The sequence below is a fragment of the Tachysurus vachellii genome, chromosome 20, assembly GCF_030014155.1.
Source record: "Tachysurus vachellii isolate PV-2020 chromosome 20, HZAU_Pvac_v1, whole genome shotgun sequence".
In the NCBI taxonomy this organism is placed as follows: domain Eukaryota; kingdom Metazoa; phylum Chordata; class Actinopteri; order Siluriformes; family Bagridae; genus Tachysurus; species Tachysurus vachellii.
Window position 1 is genome coordinate 21,830,978 of NC_083479.1, and position 15,000 is coordinate 21,845,977.

General features: G+C 44.1%; 1 protein-coding gene across 1 annotated transcript in view; it reads left to right on the plus strand.

The window, feature by feature from the left end:
* adamts6 (ADAM metallopeptidase with thrombospondin type 1 motif, 6) overlaps window positions 1–4,626 on the plus strand; it is a 75,123-nt gene extending 70,497 nt beyond the window's left edge. Inside the window, exon 25 of the mRNA XM_060896084.1 lies at window positions 2,007–4,626. Within this exon, the coding sequence (XP_060752067.1) occupies window positions 2,007–2,116 (110 nt within the window). The 3' untranslated portion in view covers window positions 2,117–4,626. The remainder of the gene's footprint in view (window positions 1–2,006) is intronic.
* Window positions 4,627–15,000: the final 10,374 nt, after the last annotated feature.

Consider the following 15,000-nt stretch of genomic DNA (forward strand, 5'->3'; position numbering starts at 1 on the left):
TGTAGTTTCTCAGAGACATCAAAAAGGGCTGTCTCTGTGGAATGAGCTGCTTTAAAGCCAGACTGTTGGGATCTTGGAGGTTGTTCTGTGAGAGATAGACAGACAGATGATTATAGACAATGTGTTCAAGAATTTTTGAAAAAAACGAGAGAAGTGACACCGGTCTGTAGTTACTGATGTCTGATGGACCCAGAGCAGGTTTCTTTAGGATGGGAATAACCCTTGCTCTCTTGAAAGTAGTCGGTACCTGACCAGATGCTATGGATCTATTGATGATAGTGGTAATGAAGGGCAGAAGGTCTTGTGAGATGGTCTGGAGCATAGTGGAAGGGAGTGGATCCAATGGGCAGGTGGTAGGATTGCAGGACTGGATGAGTTGTAAAATCTCTTCTGCTGCTACAGTTGAGAAATGTGACAACGAAGGTGTAGGGGAATCCATACTCTGAGATGTAAGTGCAGTCGGGGATGAAGTGAAGGTCCGACAGATTTCCTCAATCTTCTCCTGGTAGAAGGAAGCAAAGTCTTCTGCAGTCAGGGAGGATGAAGAAGGTGGAGCCGGGGGGTTGAGCAGAGAAGAGATGATGTGAGGAAGCTTCAAGCTTTTCCTTGTAGAAGGAAGTCTTGGCAGAAGTCACATCTGAGGAGAACTTGGCAAGAAATGTTCGGTAAGAATCAAGATCTGCATCAAGTTGTGATTTCTTCCACTTTCTCTCTGATGATCTTAGTTCTCTTCGATTGTTGCGCAGCACATCTGAAAGCCAAGGAGCAGAACAAGAAGTTGTCTTGGGTTTAGTGAGCAGAGGGCAGAGGAAGTCCATAGTTGAGGAAAGAGAAGAGAGGAAAGTATCTGTGGCCGAGTCCAAGGGCAGTGAGGAAAAAGACTCAGGATCAGGAAGAGAAGAAAGTGTGCCAGAAGCTACAGAAGAAGGGGAGACAGAATGAAGTTTACGGTGGGTAAGAGAGAGGGGGTGAGAGGTAGTTTTAGGTAGGGTAGGGAGAGTGATGGTGAAGGATACCAGGTGATGATCAGAGACGTGTAGTGGGGTAACAGTCATGTCTGTAGCTGGAGAAGGACGGGTGAAAACCAGGTCCAGGACATTGCCTCCTTTGTGTGTGGGGATGTAGCTGTTGAGTGTCAGGGCGAATGAGTGGAGAAGAGACAGGAGGGAAGAAGAATGTAGTTTGTCAGAGGGGAGGTTGAAGTCACCAAGCACTGTCAGGGGGGAGCTATCAGAAGGGAAAGCACTGAGCAGTGTGTCCATTTCTTCCAGGAAGTCACCTAGGGGACCAGGAGGGCGGTAAACAACAATGATAACAAGGTTTATTGGAGAGGTAACTGAAATGGCATGGAATTCAAAAGAGGAGATGGTTAAATGTGACAAGAGGAGAGGTGTAAAGTACCATTTCTTTGACATCAAATAATATATTTGATTGAGATCAAATCAAATACGCAGATAGAAAAAAAACACACGCAAAGTAGAACAATGACAGTGACACTAACCAATTAGAGCAGGTTTGAGCTGATGTATGTGGAAGAAGGCAGATAGCACTTCCTGTGTGTGTGTGTGTGTGTGTGTGTGTGTGTGTGTGTGTGTTACACAGCATGAACAGATGTGGTTATCCCACACCCCCGTTACCCCACACCCCCGTCACTCCACACCCCTATTACCCCACACCCCCATTACCCCAAACCCCCGCTACCCCACACCCCCGTTATCCCACACCCCCGTTATCCCACACCCCCGTCACCCCACACCCCCGTTACCCCACACCCCCATTACCCCACACCCCCGTTATCCCACACCCGTCAGCCCACACCCCAGTTATCCCACACCCCTGTTACCCCACACCCCGTCACTCCATACCCCGTTACCCCACACCCCCATTACCCCACACCAGTTTTTCCCGTGTCTGTGAGAGAGAAAAGCTAGCGAATTGTTGAAAGTCTCCACCCTTCACTAATCCTGTCTATTGTTCCTTCCTCGTTTCTTTCCTCTTCTCTTCAGAGTGTAAAGACGTTAATAAAGTGGCGTACTGCCCACTGGTGCTGAAGTTCAAATTCTGCAGCCGTGCCTACTTTAGACAGATGTGCTGCAAAACCTGCCAAGGACACTGATGATCCTGCACAGAGACGAGAGAGACAAAGACCAACCACTTGGGCTGGAGGACAATGCTGCTTCCTCTCTCTCTCTCTCTCTCTCTCTCTCACACACACACACACACACACACACACACACACACACACACACACACACCTGCTTTGTCAGCCCTGTGGAACCCAAACCACTGATCAGCAACATGCTGACACTTTATTTATATTTTCACTTCTGTGAAGTGGGAACTTATTAATATTGTCATAACTGTTATTTTATTATAATAATAATAATTATTATTATTATTGGTGTTATTATTAATGTCATTGATGTTATTGCTCTGTCTGAATCCAAAGTGCTGGACACCTCATATACAGACCCTAACAAGTCACTCCGCTTTATTTCTGGCTCTTTTGTGCCAGTGAATTTTCCCGATCATCTGTTTAAGACTTAAAGTGAAACAGAAGTGGACAAAATAAAAGACAACTATAACGTGAATTTACTGATTTTTAAAGTTGTGTCAGCTGATAAAAGGGTGGAGCTTGTGGGCGGTCCTGGTGTGATCTAGAGGGAGGTCTATGTTCTGTCTCAGTGCTAACACTAACCTTATCCTGCTAGTGTGCTGTCTGTGAACAATGTTAGCTTGTAGGCTATTTAAGTGAATATCATAATTCAGCTAATTTAGCATGTTAGCTCCTGCTAATCAGTTGGTAATCAGTTTAGTGGTTTATTAAACCTCCAGAATTTCTGGGGTTAAAGTTCATCATGATTATCTCAGACACAAGTGAATCAGGACTCCTCTTTCATGTTAGTAAAGAGTTTTAGGGACCTAAAGTCCTGACACAGAGGTTCTTCTGTAAGAATCTGATCATCATGAACCTGAACTAATTGATTCCTTTCCTGTTCATGTGGCGTTTCTCTTATTTTGTCCACGTCCTGTAGTTCAGCTGGACCTCCATGGTTCCTCCACAGACAGACGTTACCTATTACCCGACGCCTGACTACACATGGCCCTGATCATACTAATGATGTTCCTCACGCTTAGCTTGGTTTAAACATGTGTTTGGATACGGCCTCCTCACTCCTCCACACACCTCCACACACTTTTCCTACACCTCCACACACCTCCTCACTCCTCCACACACTTTTCCTACACCTCCACACACCTCCACACTCCTCCACACACTTTTCCTACACCTCCACATGCCTCCTCACACCTCCACACACTTTCCACACCTCCTTTGTCTTTTTTTTTAAGAATGTTCTCATGACATTGACATAGCAGGAAAACTACAGAAGCAGTCAGAGCGCCACCCACTGCCTGGTGGAGAGGACGGAGGATGAAGTTCGGCTGGAGGAGATCTGCTGCTGTGTGCGTCCTTCACAACACAGTGTTTAAGAAGTACATGCCAAGCTCCAACATCCACTCAGAATGGGACTACCTCCTCCAGACACATACCATCCCTCACTACATCCCTCCTTCCCTCATTCTTCATTGTAAACACTCTTCACAGAACCCTCCTTGCTCCCTGGTGCTTTGTTCCTTCATCGCTTCTTCAACCTTCTCATGAGGAAGCCTTGATCCTTTCACTCCTTTGGTGCTAACAGGAGCTTTGTGACTCATCAAACTGTAAAACAGGACAATCCTGGGTGTTTTTTTTAATACAGTCAATGTTTGTATGTTTTACCTCACACTATATTGCTGATCATGTTGTTTAAGCCCCGCCCATTCCACATGCTCTCAGAACGTACGTTTTTGACATTTTACCAAACCATGCTAACTTTTTGCTGCTGCTACACTGTTGTAGCCACCAATACAACATCAGAACAGTTGAGTTTGTTATTCAATCTTTAAACTGGGACTTTTACTCGAGTGAACCTCGAACAGCCGGAAAACAAAATCCTGAGGCTTGAATTAAAACTTTACTGGCTTGAATCATGGAGGCCCCAAAATCCCAGGACAAACACGAACATGGTCTCAGACATCGCTGTGAACTTGTGTCTCTGAATGTCACATCACTTACCTTGTAATTATAGAAGTGAGCGTTTTAGTTGTTTATTTTATTTTCATTTCCAATGACAAATTGCTTGTATTTTATATTCAGTGTTAAATGTTGGTACACTGTTGCTAATTTTGTTATTGTAAATTATATGCTAATTTATTTCAATGTGTCACTTGTTATTTCACGGCATGCAAACTGAAAATAACACAACAACACTACACAAACATGATGCAGTGAACTTCTCATCACTGGTTTTAGTCTAGAGAGCCGTCTGAATTTAGCAGAGCACCGTGTGTGTGTGTGTGTGTGTATGTGTGTGTGTGAATGTTTGTATGCATGATCCTCAAAAGTCATCAAAAAGAAAAAAAATATCAATTTATGAATGAATGAATTGATAAACTGAGGAAATAATAAATTTAAGAAATAAATAACTAATCCCACAGTACAGTGTGAATCTTTGGCTTGTACACTATTACGGGTGAATCCTACAGTGTGTAATGAATCCTGAATAAAAACAATGTTAAAGGGTTTGTCTGCAGTGAGGATGTTGTTTTTCTGAAGTTCTCCACATCTTCAGGACAGAAGAGTTTACAATACTTTGTTGTTTCTTAGTAATGTGTGTAACGCTGTGTAAAGATTTCTCTTATTAGCCTGAAGATAAAAGAGAGCCTGCCGAGGAAACACTGATTATCGTCGATATAACGTGACAAGAGAACATTGCTGTTGTGTAAGAAGAATAAAAGACTTGGGAAGGGCTGTTAAATAATCAGCTCTGGGGTGACAAGAACCTCAGGACAATGAAAACTGTGGTCCAGATCACGAACAGCAACCTGCTCGATCTAAAACCTACAGCGTGAGAAAGAAGTGATCAACAAAGCGATAGAAAACAGATCAATATATAAGAAGGAAGGAGAGAAAGAGGCATGAAGAAGGTGAGAGGGTTCACAGTGCTGCAGCAGCTGGTCTCCAAACTGTCAGTCATGATTCCTCTGTTTACATGTTGGCTTCAAGCGCAGCCACAATAAAGGCAGAGCGAGATAGTCGAGGCACTCGTCCTGAACCGACTCGACTCTTTATCTCTGTGTAAACTGTTGCTCTGCACTCAGACGTCAGAGGAAATAACGAGGCTATGTAAGGCATCCTGGCCTGGCTTTGGCCTTAGCTGTGTTTTGTGTAGAACTTCACAAAAATGAGAGATGCGTTAGCTATTTATGCTACAGCTTTGTAAACAGATGTCAACATATTAGCTGATGTAAACTTCTCTCTGCGCTTTCCACATAACACAGAGCCGGACGGGACGCCGGAGTCCCAACAAAACAGACACAGTGAGGATTTCAGGCTGTGCTGGTGAGAGATGCTGATGAAAGCTTCAGCTATGCTTTATGTTTTCTACTTGAGCGGATGTTTGTAAGTAAGGCAGAGAAACAAAGGATGCATTTGTTGTAGACAGTCCGGGTTCAACAGGGTGAGAAATAATCTAAATGTCTGCTTGGGACTTTAACCTGCACAAAACTGGAGGAATGAGATGTTCTGGATTTTCTTCATGTTCCTCTGATTAGCCAGTTCCAATGTATATCTTCAGTGTGAATGCCAACACATTGCTCAAACAACACACAGCGATGCCCAGACCACAAAACCATCCAAATGTGCTGCTTGTGCAGCCAAACTGGAATCTGCACAAAGATCTCACCCTTAAAGAACGAACTCCATTCTGCCAAGAGCATAACCCTGGCCTTCAGTCTGTTGTGGCTGCAAACAAAACACCAGCATTGTTTAGCAACATGGGGTTTAGTCAGAGGACAGAAAGAGCAGGCGTGAAGCAACAGAACCACACACGCTGAGAGACGAGAGGAACACGGCTGCAGTGTCCCACAGACACACCAGTGAGGACATTGTAAAGCCCAAAACATCTGCGTCAGATGAAGTTTCATGAGAATTCATCAAATTTAGCAAGTAATCCAAAATCCCAGTGGTTTTTACATGGATCTGAAATCTCCTCATGAAACCCTCTAACTGAACCGAACTGAAGCTCAGATCCACAGAGTCGACTCCAGAATGCTGTTTATTATTTGGCAGTAAAGCAGCTCGACTCGTCTCAGGGTTTGTAACACATTTCCTCTGTTTATTGTGAGCTTCATCACAAAAAGCAGAACAACTGTTTTCTGTGAGCAGAAACTGATTTAAACCTTTCATTCCACCTGCTTATGTAGTTACTCATCAAAAACAACAAGCTTTTACTGAAAAAAAAAATTGACACAGTGAGGCACCTAACACGGGTTCCTGATGTTCCTCTGCTCTAAATCTCAACATGTCATGGTAAAACCCAGCTGGCCCTTCAGCACGAGGGTAAAACCCAGCTGCCCCTTCAGCACGAGGGTAAAACCCAGCTGCCCAGCTTCAGGACATTACACAAAGTTCTGATTTGAGATTTGAATGATTGAAATCTGGTGATAATAAACAGCTCTTGAGGTGAGCAGCCTGCTAATAGCCCCATAGAGGTGGCATTAGCGATGGGGGAAATGTACACTCCGACAATAAAAACCGTGGTGAAGTCCCGGGGTAAATAAGAGTCTGCATCAAACAGTCACAAACTCCACTAACGATGGGCAGTAAGTAGAAAATAAAACAACATTCCATGGTGATGTAAACACACACACACACACACACACACACACACACACCACCGTCGCGAGCCTTACTGCACAGAGCTGCATTGCTGTCGGCTCTAAACGAGGTGAGCCGTCCAGCTGAATGTCAACATCCGGGACTCTGTTGCTGAGCCACGTCTCCGTGAGAACAAAGACACAGCAGTTTCTAAACTCGCCGTCCAGTCCGCTGGAGTCGGGTGTAGTCGTTTAACATCTAGGGATCAAACATATTACAGTAGAATGGATGGGAGAGCCGGCTGGCTAGGGTTTGTTTTTTTGCCTACTTGGACATCTGCCCAATTGCCACGGTTCTGCTTCCTTGGGCTCCACTTTAGACGTCCCCTCTCCTGGTCACCAGGAGACGACGCAGGACTGGAGGTCTGGTCTCTGCAGCAAGCTGAGGTCACTTAAGACCCAGCTGGTTATTTTATCAGAGATTCAATGTCTACTACTCTTGGGGCATTAGGACGGTGATGTTTGCAGGCTAAGAGGACCTGAACACAGGAATACCACTTCAGCATATCACACATGGTTCTGATAAGAAAGAGATGGGAACCACAAATGCCTGGGATAAAAGGATCCTCCTTTTTAAACACCATCATTACAAAGAATAATGGCAACTTTAGCTAATTTGTTCTAACAGAAAGCTCACAGCATGAGATTAAACATGTGCTGGATTTTATTCTGACCCTCAGGACAGATGTTAATCAAGGAACTTAAGAGGAACCTTCCATCAAATCATTTAGTTACCTCCTAAAATCCAGACCCCCACACAGAGGCATGCACTCACTCACACACACACTCACACACACACACACACACTCACACTTTCTCCACGGTTGGATTCATGCCCCTGTTTTCCTGATAAGATTCTGGAGGCTGGTTTTGATCTGTGGCACTGTAAAGTCCAGCACTGCATCTGCTCAGAGTCTCTTACAGATTATCTGCTGAAGAATGTCGTCTGCTTGGCTGCAGGAAAGGATGCCATCAGCCTTGCATTCTACAAAGATGGAGGTGTTAATAAAAAGTGAAGGAGATATCTGAAGGTGTCAGGATTAACTGTAACAGCAGGCATCTGCTCAGCAAATTTTCCCATGGTGACAGTTTTACTGATTATTATAATCAGCGCTCCAACTATGAAGGAGGATTAGATATTCTAACAGGCAACCATCGAGATCCTGCTACACTGCTACTCTAACACAGGAGTGCAGCAATAAAACAGACACATTTCTCCATCCATGACCTTCTGTTGTTTCCTCAGCAGCACTGAGTGACTCTGACTTACAGTAAAAAGAAATACTGGGGTAAGAACCTTTTACGTCTTCATCAGCTCCGAGTTTCATCCTAAATGATGATGGAGCTCCATGAATACAAACCTAATAAACTCAGTAAAGGTGCACGAACTTAGAAACTTAGTGGTAGAATCATGATGTTTTGAGCAGGTCAGGTGAGGTGTGCAGTGGTCCGTACCTACTAAAAGAGCTTCAAGGAGGAACAAACAGAGAACCAGGGACAGGGTCAGGGGTGAGGAAGGCTCAGTGATGTGTGAGGACAGAAGGCCAGACGTCTGGTCTGATCCTATACAAGAGATACTGAATGAAAGTTTCTGCCTGAGAGGGAAAAACATTGTGGAATGTTGGACCGGACCGAGCACCATGTGGGTGTAAATATGGAAATAAAATTCAGAGGAAGTGAAGCTGGCGAAGTCATCACTGATTGACGCTGTCTCTCTTCGTCTCTGGTGCATCGAGCACCTTAACACCTGCCGAGTGGGTAATAAAGCAGGAGAAAGAACAGGATGTTTCACTGGCGCCGGAACGTGGGACTGATCTCTAGAACAATAACAGAACCTCTGAAATGCTGAGCTGCTGAAATTTCAAGAGAAAATATTTCAAAAGTTTAACAAAGAAATGAGAAATATATAAGAAATATAAAATTATACTGTTTACAAGATCATCCTCAATGAAGCCTGCGGTGTAAAGTGATAGAGATCAGAATGTTATCCCTCAATGCTGTAGATATTAAAGCAGGAGACACAAAGCCACTCGCTTTATTAGAAAGAAGACAGAAATAGAAGCTTGTGATGATGTTAACCATAAACCCTGAGAGCCACCTAGCATGACTGACACGAGGAAATCACTGCTCACAGCGTGGAGCTGGTGTGTGTGTGTGTGTGTGGGCCAGAGGGCTGCAGATAAAACACAGTTCTTCATGTGGCTTCTGGTCACTTTTTTACCTACAATCAGGATGTTTATGTTGAGAGAAGAAAGCAACATGGTGGACAGAACAGAAGATATCTAGTGTAGTTATTTCTGCTACATTCCTGATCCTGGTTCTGATCCATCCTGAAGCTCTACGCCTGCATGGAGTCTCAAGAGTTGGAGGATCTCTCGGCACCTCCAACTCACTCATTAGGTAGAGATTTAAAAGAAAATTGTGTAACAAATTTCTGTAAATCCACTTTGTGACATTGTAAGAGTTACACAAATAAAAGTGAACTGACGAAGATGCAGTGAGGATTTTAAACACATCAGTGTTCAGACCTGAGACTCATGACACTAAACACACGTTTCACTTGTGATATGGGCTCAGGTGAGGAGCAGCATGAAGTCTAGAGCCTCTGTGATGAAAACACTGACCTGGACCTGGCTGGACAAAGCTCCATGCTGAGCTGAACTTTCTGACTGGAACTCCATCGAGCACCATAAAGATGTTTGATCTGTCCTTCTGATGGAACACTACAGAAGAGAAGTTTGGGCAGTTACCACTCATTCTCATTGCTCCCTGAGCTCTTGGAGTGGTAAACATCTGCTCTGGAAACTGCTGCTTTTCCACATACTACAAGCCTCTGTTCTGTAGCCTACAAATCAGCTGCAGGTTTCTGGGTGACGCCGTCGGCTGCTGTCCCTCTGATGACACGGCTCTCGCTCCTCCACACCAGACTGAATAAAATCATCAGAAGATGAAACGCTAATTAATTTGAATCTGCCTGAAACATTTCCTGTCAGAATGAGAATGTTTTTCCCCAGAGAATGAAAATGAGAAGCAGATCTGCGGAGCTCCTCGGTGTGGCGTCTGAGTCAGATGGAGTCTCTCGGCTTGGACAAAGTGTTGTTCCTCAATCAGGGAACAGTTTAATCATCCTGAAAAAAAAAACCCTAAACACCTGAAAAGCTTCAGAAAAAAATCTGTTTAATATCCAAATGTTCTTGAAGAGCTGACAGACATCGTGTTCAGCTGTCAATTTGTCTATGGCTACCAGTTTAGCATTAGCTTGTGCAGGAACCTGCCAATAACACACAAAAGGTCTCTGGGTTCATATTTAATCAAGTCCAGGTGAAACCTCATCAGGTGACCTTTACAGAAGTGCTTCATTAGGCACAACAAGAAGGAAAGGCTGTGTTTAGGGTTTCACGTGAGTTCTGTTCTTCAGCTGGAGGGAGACGTTCAGTAGAAACTCAACGGCTAGTAAACGCTTCAGAGTGAGACGTTTAACCCTGTAGATCACTGCAGGCATTCTGTAGAAGAGCAGCTCTGATTTATAACAACACATAGCAACTGCTCATTAACAAGGATGTGTACAGCACACACTCCACTTAATATCTGTAAGGAGAAGTGTGTGTGTGTGTGTGTGTGTGTGTGTGTGTGTGTGTGTGAGAGAGATGTGGTGAAGAGTCTCCAGTGTTAACACTGTGGTCCAGTCACATCTGCAGGACAAAGGAGTTTACACTTTTCTGTGCTTTCTAACATGCTGTGAGGGACGACTGTATGATGGCCGTAGCGGATGTTAGCAGAGGAAGCTTTGATCCCATGTCATGCTCTAAAAAGCAGATTATTAAAAATGTCGATAAAGACGAGTCAGTGCGGCGAGTTAGCTAATTAAGCTAGCTAATAAAAACAATGTTTAAATATAACTCTGGAGACTGAGCTCACAGATTTCAAGCAGCCATATAAAATGCTTCCCCTCACTGATCCTCACCACAGCTTTTTATAACCTTCTACTTCTTATCTTCTATAATTATATAGAAGACCCTTTTGCAAGGTTCTTCTGCAGGTCAGAGATCAGGTGGTGGTGACTGGAGGAACATCCTGTACAGTGTGAACTCCTGAGAGTCTGCAGGACGACTCGGGTTAATGTTTACAGAGCCCTCCTGTCATCTCCCTGCATGGTGTTATGGCTGTGAGTCAGTGGTGAGTCGAGTCAGCTTCAGCTGAGAAGCTGTTATAACCCCAGCGAATGTGATGCTGACACACGTGCATATTTTCTTGATAATACGGTCCAGGCCTTAAATGGAAATATTATTAAGTGTTAGGTGAGGAACAAGTGAAGTGCTATTTAAGCGTGCGATCGTTCCGAGCTAAAATGTTTCTGAGGTTTCCTTTTCTGACTCTAGCCTTGGGCTTGGGGGTAGATTCACAGATTTATTTATTGTTTTGACTGGTTTTTCTCTGCACTTTTGGGAAATGCTCTTCATTCCATATTGGTCTCATCCAAATCTTCTGGTCCCGAGGTTTTTCATAAGCAGTCGATTGCGGATCCAAAAATCTGGCAGAGGCTGGAGAGAGACGAATGTGTTTTTGTTAATGCTCCAACACCCCCTTCAACGCACTGTTATTGTGAAATAAGATCACATTCCCTCTTCCTTCTCTGACCGTGTTGGCAGCTCTTTGGCTCCTGACGGTTTCACATCCAGCCACACATCCTTAATGAGGTGCCAACGGGACAAGTTCATGGCAGCCATCTTTAACTCGACCAGCTGGCACCGGGCCTCTGGGTCATAGACTCCGTGACATGACAAGAGTCCAGCGTCTGCCCCGCTTCATTGTGTGGGGAGTCTCCAGAGGACCAGGCTGACCACATGTACAAAATAAGGAGAAGAATAAATCTAAAAGAAGGCACAATTTTATACAATACTCTTATTAAACTCTGGCCTACTTCACCGCCTCGAATCATCAGATAAAGCAGAAACACAGCTGCCTCGAGACCGACTTTAGGACAACAAGGTGAAAGTTACTTAAATACTTAAACTTACTGTTTACTTACTAAACTCTGGCATTTAAGAGATACTCACAAAAGTATGAGAGTATGTGAAAAAGTATGTGCCCCCTGAACGTCACGCCGTCTCTGAGTCACACAGATGTACTGAACGTCTCTGTGTGAAACTTTACAGTTTATCTTCAGTGGAACTGAAAGTCCAAACTCCGCTCCATCAGGACAATGTCCCTGTGTACAAAGCAGCTCCATGAAGAAATGGTGTGGAGGTGAAGGTTGGAGTGAAGAATTCAAGTGTCCTGCACTGAGCCCTGACTCTGACTCAACACCACTGAACACCGACTGAATCCAGTGGAGTTATAAACAACACTTAACATCTAGTGGATACTTTAAAGTACGAATGATGAGAACACGACACTTCAGATGAATCTGAAATGATTCTTCAGAACAAAAAAACTGCAAAGTGCTGTCTGGCATCCCACAAGGTTCTGTGTGAGGCCTCCTGTTAGTCTGTTTTTGGATTTTATTTCACAGGATAAAGGTTTAATTTGAAAAGAAGGGCCAGTGCTGGGTCCTGACGAGATGCATGAGTTTTTTAATCTGATTTCTGCTCCAGTGCTGCTGAATTCTGGTCTGAGAGGAAAAACACACATATCCTGAAGCACTTTGTTTCTTCTGGGAATCCTGATTGTGTAGGTTACAGTAACTGCTTCAGACTGGAGTCCTGATCAACAGTCTGGGTTTTTTCTAATCTCATGTCCATCATGGTGCAGATCTAGAGCACGTTACGGCTGCGGTCTGTGGTGGAATCACTGCACAAGCTTCATGTCAAGCGCTCTTACGCTTGAGCGATGAAATCATCCGTTCAAAGCAGATGTGCTTCAGTAATGTCATAAAACACATGATTAAGAGCACTCGCATCGTTAAAGTGATCAGACTCCCAGCTTGGGTTTGGATGTGAGCGCTCGTGAGACTGCGGATGGCTGGGTGAGATATAATTACTGTCAGCGATGATGACTGACTGCGTTTGCTCATCTTTACTCCACCACAGAGTGATGAGGGGATGAGTTTTTCTGAGCTCGAGCTCTGGAGTGCGTCACTATGACAGCATGTCTGAATGGAATCACTTGTGTGTGCAGGTGTGTGATGAGTGACGTTTTTCATAGCGTGAGGTTAGAGGTCAGTCATGTGCCTCATTCAACATCTACCACACCTCCTCCACATCTTCCTCAATACCCCACTGCCATTTTATTACACACAGAAGAAATCAGTGCAGCATCAAAACCCATCATAAGAAATCACCATTTTATATAAAGTGGACCTTCACATGACAGGAGCAGCGTTTCTCTAGTGAACTCTCTGCTCTTCTGTGTGCAGGTCTTCCTGCAGGAGGACATGTCATGCATCATGCATCCATAGGACACACTTCTTTACCACATGAGCATGACCTGATTCTAGTGCCCACTGTTGTGTAAACTGTGTAAACAAAAGAAACGGATGGAATTTATTCTCAAGAGTTCTAAAGACCGGAACACACACCTGAGATTGAGGATCATTAAGGAACACACACCTGAGATTGAGGATCATTAAGGAACACACACCTGAGATTGAGGATCATTAAGGAACACACACCTGAGATTGAGGATGATTAAGGAACACACACCTGAGATTGAGGATGATTAAGGAACACACACCTGTGATTGAGGATGATTAAGGAACACACACCTGTGATTGAGGATGATTAAGGAACACACACTTGTGATTGAGGATGATTAAGGAACACACACCTGAGATTGAGGATCATTAAGGAACACACACCTGAGATTGAGGATGATTAAGGAACACACACCTGTGATTGAGGATGATTAAGGAACACACACCTGTGATTGAGGATGATTAAGGAACACACACCTGTGATTGAGGATGATTAAGGAACACACACCTGAGATTGAGGATGATTAAGGAACACACACCTGTGATTGAGGATGATTAAGGAACACACACCTGTGATTGAGGATGATTAAGGAACACACACCTGTGATTGAGGATGATTAAGGAACACACACCTGTGATTGAGGATGATTAAGGAACACACACCTGTGATTGAGGATGATTAAGGAACACACACCTGAGATTGAGGATCATTAAGGAACACACACCTGAGATTGAGGATGATTAAGGAACACACACCTGAGATTGAGGATGATTAAGGAACACACACCTGTGATTGAGGATGATTAAGGAACACACACCTGTGATTGAGGATGATTAAGGAACACACACCTGTGATTGAGGATGATTAAGGAACACACACCTGTGATTGAGGATGATTAAGGAACACACACCTGAGATTGAGGATCATTAAGGAACACACACCTGAGATTGAGGATGATTAAGGAACACACACCTGTGATTGAGGATGATTAAGGAACACACACCTGTGATTGAGGATGATTAAGGAACACACACCTGTGATTGAGGATGATTAAGGAACACACACCTGTGATTGAGGATGATTAAGGAACACACACCTGTGATTGAGGATGATTAAGGAACACACACCTGAGATTGAGGATCATTAAGGAACACACACCTGAGATTGAGGATGATTAAGGAACACACACCTGTGATTGAGGATGATTAAGGAACACACACCTGTGATTGAGGATGATTAAGGAACACACACCTGTGATTGAGGATGATTAAGGAACACACACCTGTGATTAAGGTGCTTGCACCCTGGTGGTTTGTCCTAAAACAGAGCTCAGCTCCCAGGAATCATCAGTGATGTGAAAGCTGTCATGTGGATGAAGAAGCGCAGCGTAGCTCTGGACCTGCAGGAGCTCGTTTACACTGGAACTGTGCCGTGATTCCTGAGGATGTGAACACGGCTCGTTCAGGTGGAAAAGTAACCTGAGTTTTGTACTGATGTAGCATGAGGTCAGGGGAACAGTGTGGATGGTGAGAGACCTTAATATCACTAAAGTTATAAAAAAGACATAAGGGGTTTTAGAGGTTCAGTAGAATCAAGCAGCCGACACTGTGTGTGTGTGTGTGGGGGGGATTCAGGCCTCAGCACACAGTGTAAAAACAGGCTGAGGTCCTGAGTCAGATTGAGGCTGAGGGGAAACGTCACCTCACTAAAAGGATCATTCAGCTGTTGTTCTCTCGTCTCGATTCCATGGACGATTGAGTCACAGAGGAGATAATAACATTACTGATCCATTTCATCTCCTATGAGCTGTAATGTTACATGTATCCTA